The sequence below is a fragment of the Suricata suricatta genome, chromosome 16 (assembly GCF_006229205.1).
Source record: "Suricata suricatta isolate VVHF042 chromosome 16, meerkat_22Aug2017_6uvM2_HiC, whole genome shotgun sequence".
Lineage (NCBI taxonomy): Eukaryota > Metazoa > Chordata > Mammalia > Carnivora > Herpestidae > Suricata > Suricata suricatta.
In genome coordinates, this window is record NC_043715.1 from 39,035,211 (window position 1) to 39,055,373 (window position 20,163).

Consider the following 20,163-nt stretch of genomic DNA (forward strand, 5'->3'; position numbering starts at 1 on the left):
GGTGTGGAGGTTCCTCAAAAAACTATCAATAGTACTCCCCTATGACCCAGCAATAGCACTGCTAGGGATTTACCCAAGGGATACAGAAGTGCTGATGCATAGGGGCACATGTACCCCAATGTTCATAGCAGCGCTGTCAACAATAGCCAAGTCATGGAAAGAGCCTAAATGTCCATCACCTGATGAATGGATCAAGAAGATGTGGTATATATACATAATGGAGTATTACGTGGCAATGAGAAAGAATGAAATCTGGCCATTTGTAGCAAAGTGGATGGACCTCGAGGGTGTCATGCTAAGTGAAATAAGTCAGGCAGAGAAGGACAGATACCATATGTCTGCACTCATAGGTCTAACAGGAAAACAGGAGAAACCTAATGGAGGACCATGGGGAGGGGAAGGGGAAAAGAGAGTTGGGGAGAGAGAGGAACACAAAACCTGAGAGACTATTAAATACTGAAAACGAACCAACCGAGAGTTGAAGGGGGAGGGGGAAAAGAGGTGTTGGTAATGGAGGAGGGCACTTGTGGGGAAGAGCACGGGGTGTTATATGGAAACCAATTTGACAACTATTAAAAAAAAAAAGGAAGTACACAGCTGGTCAATTACAGTTATCCTGTGATCCTTAATTTTTTTTTTCCTTAAAGCATCTAAAAACTCTCTTACTGTTATATAGGTATAGGGAAATGAAAAATCCTATAATACGTAGTAAGATAATTTAGCACACTAACTTAATACTTGAAAACATTAAGAATTAAAGTGTTTTATTTCTTTGTAGGAAACTTACTGAGAATAGTGTGCTCAGTGCTTACCTCTAAGATGAGCGTGCCTTGGCCATTGGTTGTACCCCTTTCTGGGTGTGGATCAGCTTTTACCATTTTATCCTGTGCTCTTTTCAATTCAGTTTGATTACAGAGCGTTTCTGTAATAATATTTTTCACAGGCATAACTTCCTCCAGGAACCCACTTTCTTCATGCATGTTGCCAAGCTCACCTTCACATAGATCCTCTGGGAGTGGCAGTTGTGTTAGCATTCCTGTGGTCAGCTATTTGTTCTAGAAATGCATTTACCTTTGAGCCTCATTTCACCTACAGGGTTCCCACTTTTTGGGTTTTCCTGTATTTCCATGTTGTTGGCCAGTTCCTTCTTTTGGAGTATGCATTTTTGTAAAATGTCACCTGGGACATTTTATCACTGGGAGATGAGGAAGCACACAGCTACATGCTTTGCTGTCTGTGAGTGACCGGTCACTGACCGACTGAAAGAAATGACATGATTAGTCACTGGTCCTGAAGCACATCTATTTGCTTAGTGGACTAAAAATGTGCCAGTGAAGCCTGTGATCTACAGTTACACGGCTAATATATTTTGATAAATCTGAACAGTTGTTAGGGGGAGCGGTGACATTTAACTGAACCATAGTAACCAGAATCTGCACGTGGCGGAGCCATACAGAGCAAGGCCTCCCCCCCACACACACTGGTGGTTAGGCATATGCTTATGTTTCATTTTTTCTGTTGCTGCTATAACTTGGGTCTTTTCCTTCCTTTCCTAGTTTTCAATTCAATATTGTTTTTATATAGAAAAGCTGTTGATCTATACAGAACGTTCACTTTACGCCCTTACTGAATTTCTTTTTTTTTTTCTCTTACTGAACTTATTACTTTTAACAGTTTTTAATTCGTATTATCTGCAAATAATTTTCTCCACCTTTCCTATATGATATTTACACCTCTTATTTCTTTCTCTTACCTAACTGTACTGGCTAGTGTTTCTACCACACACTAAGTAATAGTGAGGATTGTGAAAATCCTTATCATGTTCTTGGTTTGAATGATATACTTCTAGTGTTTTCTCATTAAGCTTTGGGGGTTAAGATATATTTTATCATGAAGAAGAATTATTCAGCTACCCTATTTTGTGGAGAAATGTTACTAATCATGTACATTGGGTTTAGGTGTTATCAGCCTGATGTAAGTGCCTCCTAAAACACAGTGGTGGGGAACACACAGCTGTGCCTCTGAAGTATATTTGCAAAAAAGGAAAAGTGGAGGAAAAAGCGGACCCTGAATCTAATGAAACTTCTCCCTCAGTAGTTCTCAACCAGGGAGAAGGCAGTTCTTCCTCGTCCTCCCAGAAAAGACATCTAGCAATTTCTAGAGACATTATGGGCTGTCACAACGGGGAGGGAAGTGCTACCGAGACTTACTGGGTAAAGGCCAGTCCGTGTCGCTGACGAACATCCGCCGATGCCAGGACACCGCCCACACAAAGAGCGTCCAGAGTGTCCGCAGTGCTGAGGATCCGAGCCCTTTGCCAGGCCTCGCTGCCAGATCACAGGAAAGGTGAGGGATACAGGAGCACACCCAGCGTCAGAGAGTAATCCGCGCAGCACATGGTATGAAAAATTCTACAAGGCCGATGACCTGGTTTCTTGAGCACATAAATGCATGAAGGGGACTGGGAAAAGAAAGACCTGTTACAGATTAAAAGAGCCTTAAGATATATACCAACCAAATGTAATATATACATCTTGTTTTGATCCTCATTTGAACAAAACATTTCTGCAGAAATTAGGGAAATTTAAGTGGGGATACATGAAAGAAGACTGGCAAAATGTCAGTAATAATTGAAGCTCGGTGATGGGTTTCATTATAATTTCCTACGTTGGTCTTTGCCTAAAGATTTCCACAGTAGGGGTGCCTGGGTGCGCAATCGTTTAAGCACCCAACTCTTGATCTTGGCTTGGGTCATGACCTCACAGTTATGAGTTCAAGCCCCAGGTCAGGCTCTGTGCTGATAATGTGGAGCCTGCTTTGGATTCTGTCTCTCCTTCTCTCTGCCCCTCCCGCACTTGTGCACGTGTGCTCGCTCGCTGTCTCTCTCTCTCTCTCTCTCAAAAAAAAAATCTATAGTAAAAAGTTTTATTTAAATGGATATTGAATTTTAGATTAAGTTTCACCAATAGCAGTGAAAATATGACTTCTCTGATCCTTTCAAATGGTGAATCATCATGATAAATTTCCTAATACTGAAATCTCTGTATTCCTAGAACAAGTCTCCCTTTGTCATGGTATATTATTCTTTAATATACTGTGGGAATCTTTTTGCCAGCATTTTATTCAGGATAATCTGCATTGATATCCGTAACTGAGATTTGGTGTGTAGTTTTTTTTTTTTTCTGTGCCCTTGCCAAGTTTCAGAATCCGTGTGATTCTAACTTCATAAAAAGCCTTTGAACAACTTTTTTTTAAAACTCCCTGGAACTTGAAGATACAAGCTAATTTAATACAAAGAAACTGGCTGTTTTCTATTGACTGTAAATATTGTACTGGTAGTCCTTTGAAAAGAACATTGATAACTCATTCCTTTTCCTAATTTCTACGCCAAGTGTCTTCTGAAAGAATGAACATATACTGGTGCAAATATTAGAGCTTCTGGGCAGTATTCTCAATGACTTTTCGTATCAGAAGCTTTAAGTGCCTAAAATTCGTATGATGTAAGATGACTGTCAATCTTTTCCTAGTCTGTATTTTATCGAGCAGTTTGGGTTCACTGCAGTGCTGCGCGGAGTACAAAGACTCTCCATATACTCCCTGTCCCGCTCGTGTATAGCGTCCTCCATTATTGGCGTTCTCCACCAGAGCGGCATAGTCACTACACGTGATGAACCTGACTTGAATCATTATCACCCAAAGTCCACAGTTTACATTAGGGTTCACTCTTGGTACTGTGTGTTCTGTGGGTTTGGACCAATTTATAATGGCATGTATCCACCAGTACAGCAATAGAGTACCATGCGGAGTAGGTTCCCAGCCCTCAAACCCCCTGTGCTCTGTCTGTTCTCCCTTCCGTACACACATCCAGACTGATTCCATAGCTGTGTATCGTCACCTCGTCAGCTTTGTTCTTCAGTATTGTATTAGCTATTCTAGACCTTTTGCCTATCCATACAAACTTGAGAGGCAAAAACAACAAAATAACTTGCCGGGATTTTTAACAGGCTCACATTGAATCTATAGATCAAGTTAGGAGGGACTGGCATCTTGATGACATCGAGTCTCCATTTATTTAGTTCTTGTTTGATTTCTTTTGTTAGAGTTTCGTAGTTTTCCTCATACATATTTTATACATATTTTGCTAAAATTAAGTATTTTATTTGGAGAGTGCTGATGTAAATGGGATTGTGTTTTTAGTTTCAAATACTACCTGTTCATTATAGGAATATAGAAAAGTGATTGGCTTTTATTTATATTAACCTTGTATCCTGCGATCTTTCTTTGTTTATTAGTTTTTTGGTCAGTTCTTTTGGATTTTCTATATAGACAATAATGTCATCTGCAAAGACGGTTTTATTATTTTCTTTGCCAATCTGTGTATCTCTTATTTCTTTTTCTTACTACATTAGCTAGGACTTCAAGTACAATGTTGAAAAGGAGATAGTCATCTCTTATTCTTAAACTTAGTAGAAAGCTTCCTGTTTCTTATCAAGTATGATATTAGCTGTATGTTTACTGTAGATATTCTTTATTCATTTGAAGAAGAAGTTCCTAGTTTGGTGAAAGTTTTTAACATGAATGAGAATTAGATTTTGTCAAATGCCTTATCAGCATCTATTGATATGATCATAAGATTTTTCTTTACTTCTTAATAAGGTAGATTACATTGATTTTCAGATGCTGAATCAGATTGGCAATGCTTGGGATGAATCTCACTTGGTTGTGGTATAGAATTTTTCTTGCACATTGTTGAATTCAGTTTGCTAATACTTTGTTGAAGATTTTTGCATCTGTGTTCATGAGAGATATTAGGCTATCATTTTGGGGGTTTTTTTAAATTTTTTTTTAACTTTTATTTATTTTTGAGAGACAGAGACAGAGCATGAATGGAGGAAGAACAGAGAGAAAGGGAGTTACAGAATGCAAAGCAGACTCCAGGCTCTGAGCTGGCAGCACAGAGCCTGACTCAGGGCTCAAACCCACAGTCTGTGAGATCATGACCTGAGTTGAAGTCGGACACTTAACCGACTGAGCCACCCAGGCGTCCCTTTATTTTCGTTTTTTCTTTTTTTTTTTAATATTTTTTTAATGTTTTTTTTTTTTAATTTATTTCTGAGAGACAGCGGGAGCAGGGGATGGTCAGAGAGAGAGGAGACACAGAATCTGAAGCAGGCTCCAGGCTCTAGGCTCTGAGCTCTCAGCACAGAGCCCGACACAGGGCTCGAACCCACGAACTGTAGATCATGACCTGAGCTGAAGCTGGATGCTTAACCAACTGAGCCACCCAGGCGCCCCCCTTTATTTTATTGTAATCTTTGGTTTGGGTATTAAGAGTAATACCAGCCTCATAGAATGAGATAGGGAGTATTTGCTGTTTCTGTCTTCTGAAAGAAATTGTAAAGAATTGGTATAATTCCAGGGCACCTGGGTAGCTCAGTCAGTTGGGCGTATGACTTTGGCTCAAGTCATGATCTCACGGTTCATGAGTTCAAGCCCTGTGTCTGGCTGTGTGTTGACAGCTCAGAGCCTGGAGCCTGCTTCAGATTCTGTATGTGTGTGTCTCTCTCTGCCCTTCCCCTACTCATGTGTTCTCAAAAATAAATAAACATTTTAAAATGTTAAAAAAAAAAATTGGTATAATTTCTTCCTAAATATTTGATAGAATTCACCAGTGATCCCATCAGTACATGGTGCTTTCTATTTTGGAAGAGGTATTATTAATTATTAATTTATTTTTATTTTTAATTTTATTTATTTATTTTTAAGTAGGCTCCATGCCCAATGCAGGGCTTGAACTCATAACCCTGAGATTAAGAGTCACATGCTCTACTAACTGACCCACCCAAGTGCTTCAAATTACTGATTTAGTTTTTAATAGATACAGAATTTCTTCAGATTATTTGTTCTTATGTGAGTTTTGACAGATTGCGTCCTTCAAGGAATTGGTCTGTTTTACCTAGGTAAATAGGTGAATTTATGCCATCAAATTTATGGGCATAGCACTGTGTATGTATTCATTGATTACCCTTCTAATGTCTATGAGATCTGTAGTGGAGTCCGCTTTTCTTGTTAGGTAGCCTGGTTACTTACTGGCTTATTGATCTTATTGATCTTTTCAAAGAATCAGCTTTCCGTTTTCTTGATATTCTCTATTGATTTCTTGATTTTGTGATTTCAGTTTCATTGATTTCTCCTCTGGTTTTATTATTTCTTTTTTCCCCTACTTATTTGGGTTTAATATGCTCTTTTCTATTTTCCTAAGGTGAAAATTTAGTGACTGATTTTAGATACTCCTCCTTTTCTTTTATATGCATTCAGTTCTTTCAATTTTCCTCCAAGTACTGCTGTTGCTGCATTCCATACATTTTGATGGGTTGTTTTTTCATTAGTTCAAAATATAGTAAAAATTTTCTTCATATTTCTCCTTTGAGCCATGTGTTATTTATAAGTGTTAGTGTGTTTAATCTCCAAGTATTTTGAGATTTTCCACTATCTTTGTTATTCTACCTTAATTCCATTGTTGTTTCATAACAGACATTGCATGGTTTTTCTTCTGTTAAATTTGTATTCTTTTTTAAGTTTATTTACTTCTGTTAAATTTGTTCAGCTATATTATAGCCAAAAATGTGATATTTCTTTGTGAACACTCCATGTGTATTCTGCTGTTCTTGGGTGAAGTAGTTTACAGTTGTCAGTTATTTCCAGCTAATTGATGGTGGTGTTGAGTTCAGTTATCTCTGCTAGATCTGTTAATGATAGAGAGGTGTTATGTCTCCAACTACAAGAGTGGATTCATCTGTTTCCTCTTGCAGTTCTGTCGGTTTATTTATGCCTCATAGAGTTTTATCCTTTGTTGTTTGGCACATTCATATTAAGGATCATCTGTCTTGGGGAATTCACCCATTTATCATTATGTAATAGCCCTTCTTTTTCCTTACTCACTTTCCATACTCTGAAGTCTGCCTAGTCTAACATTAATATAGCTACTCTTGCTTTCTTTTGATTAATATTAGTGTGGCATATATATTTCCATCCATCTACTTTTCATCTCTGTGTATTTATATTTAAAATAGGTTTCTTATAGGCAGCATGTAGTTAGTTCTTGTTTTTATCTACTTCAACAACGTCTGTCTTTTAATGTTGTGGGACTACTGACATTCAAAATTATTATTGATATAGTTGAATATGTATCTACCATATTTGATACTATTTCCTATTTGTTTCCCTCATTCTTTCTTCCTGTTTTTCTCTTTTTCTGCCTCTTGTGGTTTTAATTGAGCCTGTTAGATGATTTCATTTTCTTTCCTTTCTTAGTGTATCAGTTACACTTCTTTTCTTGGTGGTTTCCCTAGGGTTTGGAAATGTGCATTTACAGCTGGTTCAGATCTACATTCAAATAACATTATGCGAGCTTTAACATAATCCTAATTCTACTCTCCCATCCCTTGTATCATTCCTGCCATTAATTGTATTTAAACATAAGTGTGTGGGGGCGCCTGGGTGGCTCAGTCAGTTGAGCATCCAGCTTCAGCTCAGGTCATGATCTCACGGTTCGTGGGTTCGAGCCCTGTGTCAGGCTCTGTGCTGACAGCTAGCTCAGAGCCTGGAGCCTGTTTCAGATTCTGTACCTCCCTCTCTCTCTGCCCCTCCCCTGCTCCCACTGTCTCTCTCTGTCTCTCAAAAATAAATAAAAAACATTTAAAACAATTAAAACAATAAAAAACATAAGTGTATATCAGATACATTGTTGCTGTTATTCTAAACAAACTTATGTTTCTCAAATCAGTTAAGAATAAGATGAAGGTGGGTTTTTTTTTTCTAATTTTCTCATGCCTTCTGTGATGTTCTTTCTTTATGTATATCCAAGTTTCTGACCTATATCATTTTTCTTTCTGAAGTACTTCTTTTAACATTTTTTTTTGCAAGACAGGTCTACTGGCAATAAATTGTTTCAGGGTTTTTTTGTCTGAAAAAGTCTTTATTTCTGCTTTACTTTGAAAGAATAGTTCTGCTAGCTACAGAATTCTAGGTTGGTTGTTTTTCCCTCCATACTTGAAATATTTTACTCTGCTTTCTTGCTTACCTGGTTTCTGAAAAGTCAGATGTAGTTCTTCTCTTCGCTTCTTTATCTAAAGTATCTCCCCCTTTGCCTTCAAGCTTTCAGGACTTTTTTTTTTTTTTTGCTTTCATTTTTTTTGTAGTTCAAAACTGATATGTCTTGATGTAGTTTTTCTGCCATTCTGCTTGGTGTTCTCTGGGCTTCAGGGGACCTGTGGTTTGGTATCTGACATTAATTTGGGGAAATTCTGTTATTATTTTTTCAAATATTTATTCTGTTCCTTCTCTTTTCTTCTTCCTATTACACATATGTTATGCCTTTTTGGTTGTAAATGTTTTATTCCAGTCATTTTTCTGCTTGCTTTCCAATTTTGGAGATTTCTACTGAGATATCGTGTGTCAGGCTCAGAACTTCTTTCCTCAGCCAAGTCCAGTCTTTAGTAAGACCATTAGCAGTACTCTTCATTTCTGTTACATATTTTTTATCCCTAGCATTTTCTTTTTTTTTTTTTTTTTTTTTTTTGGTTTTTTGTTAGACTTTCCATCTCTGCTTTCATTGCCCATCTGTTATTGCACACTGTATTTTATTCATTAACGCTCTTTGCATTTTAATCTTAGTTGTTTTATATCACCAGTCTGATAATTCCCATATCCTGCCATGTGTGAGTCTTGTTCGGATGCTTACTGTCTCTCTTTAAAGTTTGGTTTTTACCTTTTAATACATCTAGTAACATTTTCTTGATAGCCAGGCATGCTGTACTAGGTAAAAGGCACTGCTGTGAATAAATAGCACTTTAGTAGTGGGTAATCTATGAAGAGAGGGCAGGCATTCTGTAGTCCTGTGATTAATAGGTCTCAGTGTTTTAGCGGGTCTGTGCCTCTAGACTGAACTTTATATGTGCTACTCAGTCCCCCGCCCCTTGGTGAGACATGATAGCTGGAGTGGGCTGGAATTGGGTACTTCCTTTTTTTCAGGTCAGTGAGGCTCCATGAAACTCCAGCAGGTTAGGGAGCGCCTGGGTGGCTCAATCGGTTAGGCATCCGACTTCAGCTTAGGTCATGATCTCAGGGTTCGTGGGTTGGAGCCCCGCGTCAGGCTCTGTGCTGACAGCTCAGAGCCTGAAACCTGCTTCACATTCTGTGTCTCCCTCTCTCTCCCCCTCCCCTGCTCACATTCTGTGTCTCTCTCCCTCTCTCTCTCAAAAATAAACAAACATTAAAAAAAAAAAGAAAAACTCCAGCAGGTTAGGCTCTGGTTAAATGTTTGTCCTAGGGGCCGATATTGTTAAAGACAGAATGCTATGGCATATTTCAGAGTGGTTCTTTTATCCCTCTACCTGGATTTTTCTCCAACATTTACTCAGAACTTGGTAGAACTCTAGGAGATGAACTAAGAAAAGTGTGGAGGGTCCCCTATGATTGCATCCCTTCACATTTAAAACACTTTTGTTTATTTTAGAATAAGGGAGAGGGGCAGAGTGGGGTGGGGGGGGAGAGAAAGAGAGAGAGAGAATATGAGAATCTTAATCAGGCTCCATGTTCAGCACAGAGCCCAGTGCAGGGCTCTATCTGATGACCCTGGGATTGTGACCTGAGCCAAAATCAAGAGTTGGAAGCCCAACGAACTGAGCCAGCCAGGTGCCCCTCCCTTCACATTTTATTTCTCATAATTGTCTATACTTAGCTGCCAGCAAGTCATCAGTTTCTGTTCAGGTTGCCCTATTCTGGCCCTTGTTCCTTTGCAAGTAAAAGGTTTTTCCAGTCTGGGGTGGGGTACAGGTGTGTCCTATAACCTCAGTTTTCTTATGGATCTGAGATGAGTTGTTGACTTTTCAGTTTGTTCAGTGTTTACTTGTTAAGATTGAGTGGCAATTTCCAGTCTTCTTACATGCTGGACCAGAAGCCAGAAGTTCCTGTTTTTCATTTTTAGAATTATAGTTTTTGCATAAAATGATAGGGAATCGTGGATTGAATGTCACCAGTTCCTTCCAGGAATAGAATTGTGGGCAGCGTAAAGTATTTTATCATCGGGGAATATTAACAAAATAGTCAACTTGCATGATCAAAATTTTATATAAATATATGTATTTAAGACTGGGCAGGGGGCACCTGGGTGGCTCAGTCAGTTAAGTGTCCAACTCCTGATTTCCGCTCAGGTCAGGATCTCACAGTTTGTGAGATCAAGACCTGTGTCCAGCTCTATGCTGATAGCATGGAGCCTGCTCGGGATTCTCTCCCTTTCTCTCTGCCCCTCCCCTGCACGTGCACTCGCTCTCTCTGTCTCTCTCAAAATAAATAAATAAACATTAAAAAAAAAAAAGACTGGGAAATACACATCAAAATGATAATCTGGGTTACATCTAGTGGTTAGGGCATAAGTGATGTTTCTTTTCTTTGTGTATTTCTAATTTCCTACAGTGAATTTTTGAAGTCAGGAAACTAAATTACTTACAGAAATAAAGCAGTTCATTCAACACCCAAATCTTGGTTTCTAATACCAGTAAAAGAAACAAGAGAAATGGCTTCCAGAAATGATGGCTCTCTAGTAAATAAATGAATCTGGAGCATCTGGTAATGCCAGGAAATAAGGGAAGTGCTCGACAAACAAGATGTTGGGAGTATGTCAGCGGGACATGGGACCTGCAGGAGCCCTCAGTGACCTCAGCTCTAAAATAAATAATGCAGTATTAGATTGTATCCCAAAGTATAAAATACATTTCCCGGAGGCCACACTGACATTAGTGATTTATCCAATGATAAATGGATGAGAATAGAGTAAGTTCCTGTGCGGAATTCCCAGTGATTTATATAGACACTCCTGTCAGTAGGTGGTGACTTTCTTCCAAAGTACATCCAGTGTGGGAAGAGGGGAGGAGAAAGTGTAACTTTCCTGTGGAGAAACTTGATCTCAAGGTCAACATCAATAGTGCTAATCCGTGTTGGGATGATACTCTGTGATGAGAATTGAGGATGGCACTATACATCTGTGGTCTTCGTCCCAGGAGCCCATGACCCTGATATAAACAGGAGAAGCACGCCAGACATACCCAAATTGAGGAACATTCTACAAAGTACCTGGCCAATATTCTTCCAATCTGTCAAGTCATTAAAAACAAAGAAAGTCAGAGAAACTGTTAGAGTCTAGGAGATCCTAAGGATATATGATGACTGCATGTGATATGGTGTCCAGAATAAGCTCCTAGAATAGAAAAAGGACAAAAGTAAGGAATTCTGAATAAAGTATGGACTGTAGTTAATAATAATGGTTCAACTTTGGCTCTTTATTTATCATAGATATACCTTGGCAATAAAAGATTTTAATAACAGGAGAAACACAACATTTTTATAAAACTCAAAGTATCCTGAGGTTAGCTTTAAAAAATATATATTTAACTGAATAATTTACTCTTGCTTTGAAAAGTTTTCAGTAACATTGGAGATGTTCCATGGGATAATTTTGCAATTTCTGACGTTTACTTTTTGACCCATTTTTCTCAGAAGTATGAAATTCTCATTGTATAACACTGACTTTCCATTCAGAGGACCTTTGATGGATAGCACTGTGTGGTTCATTCTGGGTACAGAGTTTTCCTGTGAGATTTGAGGGCAGATACTGAATCTGAAGTAATCTGAAGAGTCAAGAGTTTCTGTTTCTCCTTTAAGATGAATATAAAGATGTTCGTATTATAAATTACCACATCGCTGTTGGACACGTGTAAAGGCTTTGTACTTGGTGGAAGTACTGGGAGGGAAAGAACAAATGGGCATGCCTTGGCCTTGACTGTCTCACTCCTGCTTGCTCAGTGTAGTCGGGGTGCCAGGCCACTGTGGTCAGGGCAGGCTCCGCCTTCAGGGGCCAGCCGTCAGCACCGTCGTCACACAGTGTAAGCGGTGCACTGCGCATGGACACTGAGCTGAGTGGCCCGGAGGTGGGGGTGATCACCAACTGCTGGCCCTTTTCTAGATGTTCGTGAAACCGATTATTGAGATGGGTCCAAAAATATATAAATGGGCAAAATAAAATGAGTTAAGATCAGTTCTCTGTGTGTGGCCAGTAATAAAATTATTATACAAGCTATAAAGTCTTTTTTTAATGATTTCTTAAAGCTTATTCATTTATTATTTCTGGGAGCGAGAGAGAGAGTGTGTGCACAGATGAGGGAGGGGCAGAGAGAGAAGAGGGAGACAGACACACAATCCAAAGCAGGCTTCAGACTTCAAGCTGTCAGCACAGAGCCTGACACGGGGCTTGAACCCACGAGCTGTGAGATCATGACCTGAGCCAAAGTCAGATACTCAACCGACTTAGCTGCCCAGGAGCTTCCAAGCTATAAAGTATTAAAGAGAATGCAGTAACAGCTTTCAAAATACTTCAAACTTTTTACTTCATTTTGGAGAAATAGAGCTGGGAAAGCTAAAACTTGTCCTGCCCTTCCTTCCCCATGTGCTGATGCTAATATATATCATTTCCTGCCAGTTTTTAAAAACTTTAGTGTGTGTGTGTGCATATATGTACGTATTAATGAACAATATATAGTGGTTTGATGTTTTAACAACTTAAATTACATAGCAAAGAAACCTTTTTTTCAAATTTTTTTAACGTTTATTTATTTTTGAGAGACAGAGCATGAGAGGAGGAGGGGCAGAGTGAGAAGGAGACACAGAATCAGAAGCAGGCTCCAGGCTCTGAGCTGTCAGCACAGAGCCCGACGTGGGGCTCGAACCCACGAACTGAGAGATCATGACCTGAGCCGAAGTCAGCCGCTTATCCAACTGAGCCACCCAGGTGCCCCGGGAATCTCTTTTTTAACTTTTTCTTCTCACTGATCATTACTGACGTCAGTTCATGGTAATAAGTACACATCCAGTTCTTTTATTTTAAGCACTGTATAATGTTCCATTATATGAAAATAAACCATTTTATTTTCACCGTCCTGTCAGAAAACAGTGGTTATGAACTGCATCCTTTTTTGTCTTTTTTTTCTAATGCTCCTGGCTACAGTGATGATTCTCGTACATGTGTCCTTGTGAACACAGAGCCGCCAGGCTCACGGGTGTGTGCCTCTTCAGCCTTAGCAGATGCGACCAGACTTCTCTCCAGAGTTTGTAGTACACACACGCAGTCTGCATTTCCCCTTCCTCACTTCGGTACTAAAATGGCACCAGACGTACTTGTCTTTTCCAGGCTTACGGGTGTGATGCATTTTTCTGCTTATTAATGAAAACCATACATCTTCTTTATGTTTGAATTTATGGAAGCTCTTCTAAGAATTGCACATTTATTTCCTTAAAGTGGCTTGGTGTTTGTTGAGGTAAAAGGCTCTCTTCCTTGGCCTTGGACCTGATGTCTCGGGACTTGTATTAAAAAGGTAATATTGCTGAGGGGCGTCTGGGTGGCTCAGTCGGTTAAATGTCCGACTTCAGCTCAGGTCATGATCTCACAGTTCGTGGGCTTGAGCCCCACGTCAGGCTCTGTGCTGACAGCTCAGAGCCTGGAGCCTGCTTCCGGTTCTGTGTCTGCCGCTCTCTCTGCCCCTCCCCTGCTCACGCTCTTTCTCTCTCTCTCTCTCTCTCTCTCTCTCTCTCTCTCTCTCTCTCTAAAAAAGAAAACATTAAAAAATTTTTTTTTAAATAAATAATACTGCTGAACCCACCATAAAGTGTAAGGTGGGGTAGAGGAAGAATTTAGTCCTTGCCATATTTAGTTGTCTTATTTACTCTCTTTTCTTGTGCTTTTTATTTTCTTTGTGCTTCATTATTAGTGACCATGTCTCTTACTGTGAAGAGTTCAGATAAGTTATCTGATTTGTTAGGCTTATCTACTTAAGTATTTACAGGGCAGCTGGCTGGCTCATTCATTAGAGCTTGTGACTCTCCATCTCAGAGTTGTAAGTTCAAGCCCCAAGTTGGGTGTAGAGATTACTTAAAAATAAAATAAAATCTTTAAAAATATTTGCTGTTTTCTAACAAGATAAATGTAATTTTATCATACAGTCCAGCAGTTGTGCTCCTAGGTATTTACCCAGAAGATGAAAACTCCTAACTGTGCAAAAACCCTGCACGTATATGTTCATAGCAACTTTATTCATAATTGCCACAATGTGGAAGCAGCCGAGATATCCGTCAGTAGGAGAAGGGGTAAACAGATTGTGGTGCATTCTGACAATGGAGTGTTATTTGGTGATAAGAAAAGAGCTGTCAAGCCATGAAAAGAGATGAAGGGACGTTAAATGTATATGGTTAAAATGAGAGGCACCAGCCTAGGAAGGCTGCACACTGCACGATTTCAGCTACGGGACATTCTGGGCAAGGCAGGGCATCAGTGGTTGCCAGGGATTCAGGGGTCTGGAGGGTGGCTCACACAGAGCACAGAGGGTGTTTCAAGCAGGGACATTATTCTGTGATTTGTCATGGTGGATACATGACATTACGCCTTTGTCAGTGCACAGAGAAGCGTGTCACACAAACGGTGAACCCTAGTGGAAACCGTAGACTTGGTAGTGATGGCTGACGTTTCCGTATTGGCTCACCATTTGTATTGAATACTCTACACTGATGCAAGACGTTACTAAGGGGGGGAACGAGCTGCTGGAGAAAGGTGGGGATGAACCTACAAGTGTGCTAAGAGAGTCTATTTGAAAAAAGAGTCTATTCAATTTTTTTTTACTTTTTTTAAATGTTTCATTCAGTTCAGATTTTACCAAGGGTAGCCAATTATGTGTAAAAAATGTTATTTTGAATAGAAACATTTTAAAAATTATTATCAGTTTTATTCATGAAATTTAAATGGTTGACGCTTTTCAGAACTACTACTTCCATTTTCTGTGAATCTGTAAATAAGTGGAGTTCTTGTTGAAATTATTTAATTGCTTTTTGCTTTCATAAGAAATAGGGCAGAATAGGAAGTATTGATTTTGTGTATTTTCCTTTCTGTGTGTGGTTAAATAATTTAGAGCAAAGATTTTGTATGTTAGTATATTAGAAATCTTTCCAAATACTGTAATAGCCAAAGTAATCTGGGATGTTTGTCATGATCCTAGTAATTTTTTTTATAATATGAAATCCTTGATCTTATTGATTCTAGGGTATCTGTTCTAGGACACGTTAGCCTCTGAAATCAATATGTCACTTACAGTCAGTAACCTCTCAGGTTTAGTGAAGCACAGTGTCTCATAAGAATTCAGGGGAAGGAATTTCATAATTGTGACAGAATCATCGTAATCCTTTAAATGGCGCAGACTCTCACACGTGTCTTTCAGGTGCTCTCTGTGTGGGTACGTGTGCAGCCATCCGCCTTCTTTGAAGTCTCACATGTGGAAGCATGCGAGTGACCAGAACTACAACTATGAGCAAGTAAACAAGGCCATCAACGATGCCATCTCACAGAGCGCCAGGTATTTGGTCCTGTCTCCTCCCTTGCTGTATGTAAGCCACAGTGAGGGCTAAGTCTGCTAGGCTCACGTTAAAACCAACTCAAGGTCTGGTGTGTTCTCTTTTGTTTTTAAGAGTTCTGGGGAGATCCCCGGGAAAGATGCTCTCAAACAGCATGGAGGAAAGAGCCGATCCTGTCACTGGAAGTTCGGAAAATGTGGCGTCAGCCTCAGAGCTGATTTCCCAGGCCCCCGGCGAAGTTGTAGGTTCCAACGACAATGAGAAACTGAGCCCTACCAGTAATACCTCATACAGTTTAGAAAAAAACTCCAGCTTGGCCCCTCCTGGCCTGGAGTATTGTGTTTTACTCTTCTGTTGTTGTATTTGCGGTTTCGAATCTACCAGCAAAGAAAATCTCTTGGATCATATGAAAGAGCATGAGGGTGAGATCGTAAACATCATCCTAAGTAAGGACCACAACACAACTCTAAACCCAAATTAGACTGAGTCCTTGAAGAGGAACACGGTAGAAGAGAAATCACCTTTAAACCACTGTTCCACTTTGCGCTATCAAATAACTTAGTAGACACAGAAGAAATAGTTGGTGTGGGGGTTTTTGTTTGTTTGTTTTGAGGAAAAGACAGATGTGACTTTGGAACCAAGTTTGCAGTGTAATAAAAAGAATTCCAGATGGGTAAGTGGGAATGCTATTTAAGTATTGTGAGTGAGGGGAAGTGAGTTGAGGAGGAAGCAGAGATGGAACCCTTTGTTAGCCCTGTGCCCTCTTCTTACCCTGTCACCTCCTCTTAGTGGTGCGGGTGTTTCTTGTTCCGAGCTTACTGTATTACTCTAGTGTAGAAATGCAAGCAAGAGTTCAGAAAGAGCTTTTCCAGAAGTGTTCTAAAACTTCCTGTCATAAAAGTGTCCCGGCCTTAAGCAGAGCTTCATTCTCTTCGTTCTGAACTCGGACATGCCAGCTGTAGGGGCCGGGCCTCTCGAGAGGGGCGGGGGGCAGCTCTCTGAGGACTTTCCACTGTGACCAGCAGAGGCAGCACGGAAGGGGTCCCCGGAGGGCTGTGAAATGATCTCCCCAAACTGATAGGAATTAATCATATACTCAATCTAGGATATATTTCTCCCTAAAAAAGAAAGAGACCTCTGAATCCAAATCTAGATTGTAAATAGGCATTTAAGAAGTAAATTATTGTCTTAAATTTACGGTGAATGTCTTGTGGGCGAAGGAGAAAATAGGTGAATTCCCACCAGCCTCAAACCAAATCTCAAGGTTCGTGAAAATGGGGACTCATTTAGCGCAGCACACTTCCCACACGCTTCCCAGAGGCCCTTTGCAGAGTGTTTGACAGAACACCGCAGTTTTCTCCATGGTTACACAGGCTGATGCTCTCTTCGGAACTAGACCAAGCGTGTCATCTCAAAGGTCTGTTCAGGCAACCAAGTGTGAAGATTCGCATTTGATCATCAGAGCTCAGAAATCCTCGGAACTCTTAAAAATTTGGGGGTCGAGGGGGGAAATTCAGAGGCCCCTTAAAATGAGTACTGCTATTGAGATTTTACTGCCTGGAGTTTATTAATCTAGTTATACTTAGCATAAGAGGTATAATCAAATGTGGCTAAACTATAGTACCAATTCAGGTTGTTTATAAAACTTCTCATAACAAACAATTTGGCGCAAGTCTACAGGGTTACTGGTATCTAGGATATTCCATTGTGTTAGTGTGCAACAGGACATACGGACAACCAACTACAAGTGCTTTTGCATTAAAACTCGCCATCAAATACATGTAATCTCATTAATTACACATTTTGTATTATAGTGTATCTCAAAGTGAAGAGAACAGGGGTGGTTTTGGTTTTGCTTCCGTAGTATTGATCATTTATTTTTTTGTGTTGTTTTGTTGAAGTAAATTCTGCATACTAGTCAAAAGGCCGGTGCACCGAGGAGTGTGCCATCTTCATGGTGCTCTTTCTGAACTTGATCTCTTAACGTGCTCTAGAGCTGAGGCTGTGACTCTGATGAACTTGGAAGACATTGATTGCTCTCTAGACACACACAAAGAATTCCCTTCCCCAAGTCCAGGTATGGACTGAATGAATTGATATTTTTAAGATAGCATCAGGAACTATTCAGTGGGGCCAGGCCATCTTGAAACATTGTTCATTTTTTTTTTTTTAAGTCTTATTTTGATGATGATATTTAAACAAACAGAATCGATTGTAATTGCCAGCTGTTTGATTTAGGTAGCTTTATTTATGAGTTAATCCATTTCTGATAGGTGGTTTTTAAAAACATAAAATGAATTTATATATACTAATTATATATTACCCAAATTCACTGCATGTAGATTTATGCTCATTTTCTCCTGTTTTCAGAATTAAAACAATTCTATTTCATGTCATGTTTAAGTAAATATTTTAAATGGTTCCATTCTTACTGCTCATTCTGAAAATTAAAACCCTTCTTAGCAGAATTTTTGTTTTATAAAGGTTCCTTGGTATTAACTCTATGTAATCATTTGGAAAATACTAATAATCAAAAAAATCCCAAAAACATTGGTAGTGAGTTTTTAAATTAACCTTTAGTTCCGTAAACCATTTCTATTGATTGTTACTTAAATTTCCCATTTGGAATCATGAATTTAAAATGTCCCTAGTTCCAAACCTTTAAATATTCATCTGATTCTGGCCTAAACTGTCCTCAGAAGCTTTCTGTAGGGCTTTGGGAAGAACCACATACCATGGGTGTTCTCTACCTTCCTGTCACAATTTGGTAGCAAGCCTGAAGTTAACAGTGTCTCTACCAGGAACAATTGAATATTTCTAAAAGTAATAATGAAGGCTAAGCATGCAATGTAATTGTAAAGGAAGTAGGTATTAAAATCATCGGCAAGAACTCCCTTTATAGGAATAACTATTCGGTGGTACTAGATCTTTTGCCATATAAAGCTCATAGGATTTGTTTCCCACTCTAAACACCTGGCAGTTCTAAGATTTGATAGTAAAAGTAGTTTTTAAAAGAAACTTACTGGATAAGGCAAAGGTGGGAGGGGCGAAGACAGTGCATTGCATTCTGATCATCATAGGTAACACGTTTCAGGGGTCATCATGTTCTCTCTCTAATAGTCCAGGATGTGGTCGGTGTCCCCAGTGTTCAGCGGCCCCATGCCCGTATTCCAGTGATCCCTAGACTTTAGTTCTGTGTGCAGCCCGTGCAACCTAAGGACGCTGACAGGAGCTTCTGTTCTAGATGTCTCATCCTACTCGAGTAGCTACTGGTGGCTTCATTGTTATTTTCTCTGACTTTTCTCACAAGGCAGATGGTGGGCACCCATGTTTACATTGTATCTTCCCACAATGTACTTGGCTTGACAAAGACAAGCAGGCTTCTCTATTGAGACTATTATATTTTTAGTTTTCATGGACACTTATTTAATCTTTTTTTATTGTACAGCAAGGTGCTCTAAGTAATATTCTATAAAATATATTTAATAGAAATTTTGAGTTTGATATTCATGGACATGAATACATGTATTTTTTTAAGAAATAAGTATTGTGTAACACTATGGCATTGCTTCTATAGCCAAAGTCTAAAAATTTCTGGAACACTGACATGTAAAGACTACAGTTAATTCTGACACTGTATCTTATTAAAATAGGATGATTTGCATTCTGTAAAATTATCCTGCACATCAAGCTGCATGCCTTAAAGCCTAAAACTCGAGGATCGTGTTCACGGTAGGACAGTTTATCTGTTCAGCAAACAGTGAAGCAAGGTCGATAGTGCTTCTTTAACTACCTTTGGAAATACTGTACAATGTTAGAATAATTTATTTTGCTTTACAGGAGTTTGTCATGTATTGACTTTAATATTGTATTTTGGTAATAAATTTTTTGTTAAAAACACTCGCCTCTTAAGTTTTATTACCAGAAGTTCCTATCATTTTTGTCTTGGAAATGTTGATTTGATTTCTTGGAAAGTGGGGTTTAAATACGGAAGAGCTTCCCAAGGGTTGAACTTACAATTATGGCTTCTGAATCACACTTTTCTATGCTTTCAGTTCTGCTAAAGTGACACGGCTGACGCCTGGCTGCACTGATGGCAATTAGCCTTCTTTACTGAAGGCCCAAAATTAAAATAGTGTGTTCATACCTTGATCGCTTTGTGGTCTGTATCAGGTGTTTTCTCCATTAGACCTGCTGGCTGCATTGCCAGGTGAGGCTGACGTCGTCTGACCGCGTCGTTGGTCTGGGTTTCCTGAGCCACCTCAGCTTAGAGTAGGAGCCAAATATTTCTTCCCAACAGCTACAGTCCATGGTCCTGTCTCCCTGGAGGCAACGTGATTGTATCTCCTGTCTTTTAAGAACCAAATGCCAACACCTTGTCACTAAACTCCAGATTAGTTGTAGAAATTGGAAGTTCTAGAACATACGCTGCAGTTTGTCAGCCACTAGCCACGTGTGGATGTTGAGCACTTGACATATGACTAGTATGTGATGAGTGTGCACACAGTTTTGAAGACTTAGTACAAAAAGTAAAGTTTCTTATTAATAGTTTTATATTAATTGTATGTTGAAATGATATTTGGGCTTAAAATATACCGCTAAAATTAATTTTTCCCCAATGTAGCTACTAAAAAATTTTAATTACACACGTGGCTAGTGTAATATTTCTGTTGGACAGTGCTAGTCTAGAGGGATTAGTAAACTACAGCCCTT

The 20,163-nt window shown here is 39.3% G+C and overlaps 1 protein-coding gene across 3 annotated transcripts in view; it reads left to right on the top strand.

Annotated features, from left to right (window-relative positions):
* Nucleotides 1-19,350, top strand: part of ZNF507 (zinc finger protein 507) — a 47,105-nt gene extending 27,755 nt beyond the window's left edge. For all 3 annotated transcript variants that reach the window (XM_029925691.1, XM_029925693.1, XM_029925692.1), the window contains 2 exons: nt 15,318-15,452; nt 15,565-19,350. In XM_029925691.1, coding sequence (XP_029781551.1) covers nt 15,318-15,452; nt 15,565-15,931 — 502 coding nt within the window. In that variant the 3' untranslated portion in view covers nt 15,932-19,350. The remainder of the gene's footprint in view (nt 1-15,317; nt 15,453-15,564) is intronic.
* The last annotated feature ends 813 nt before the right edge of the window (nt 19,351-20,163 follow it).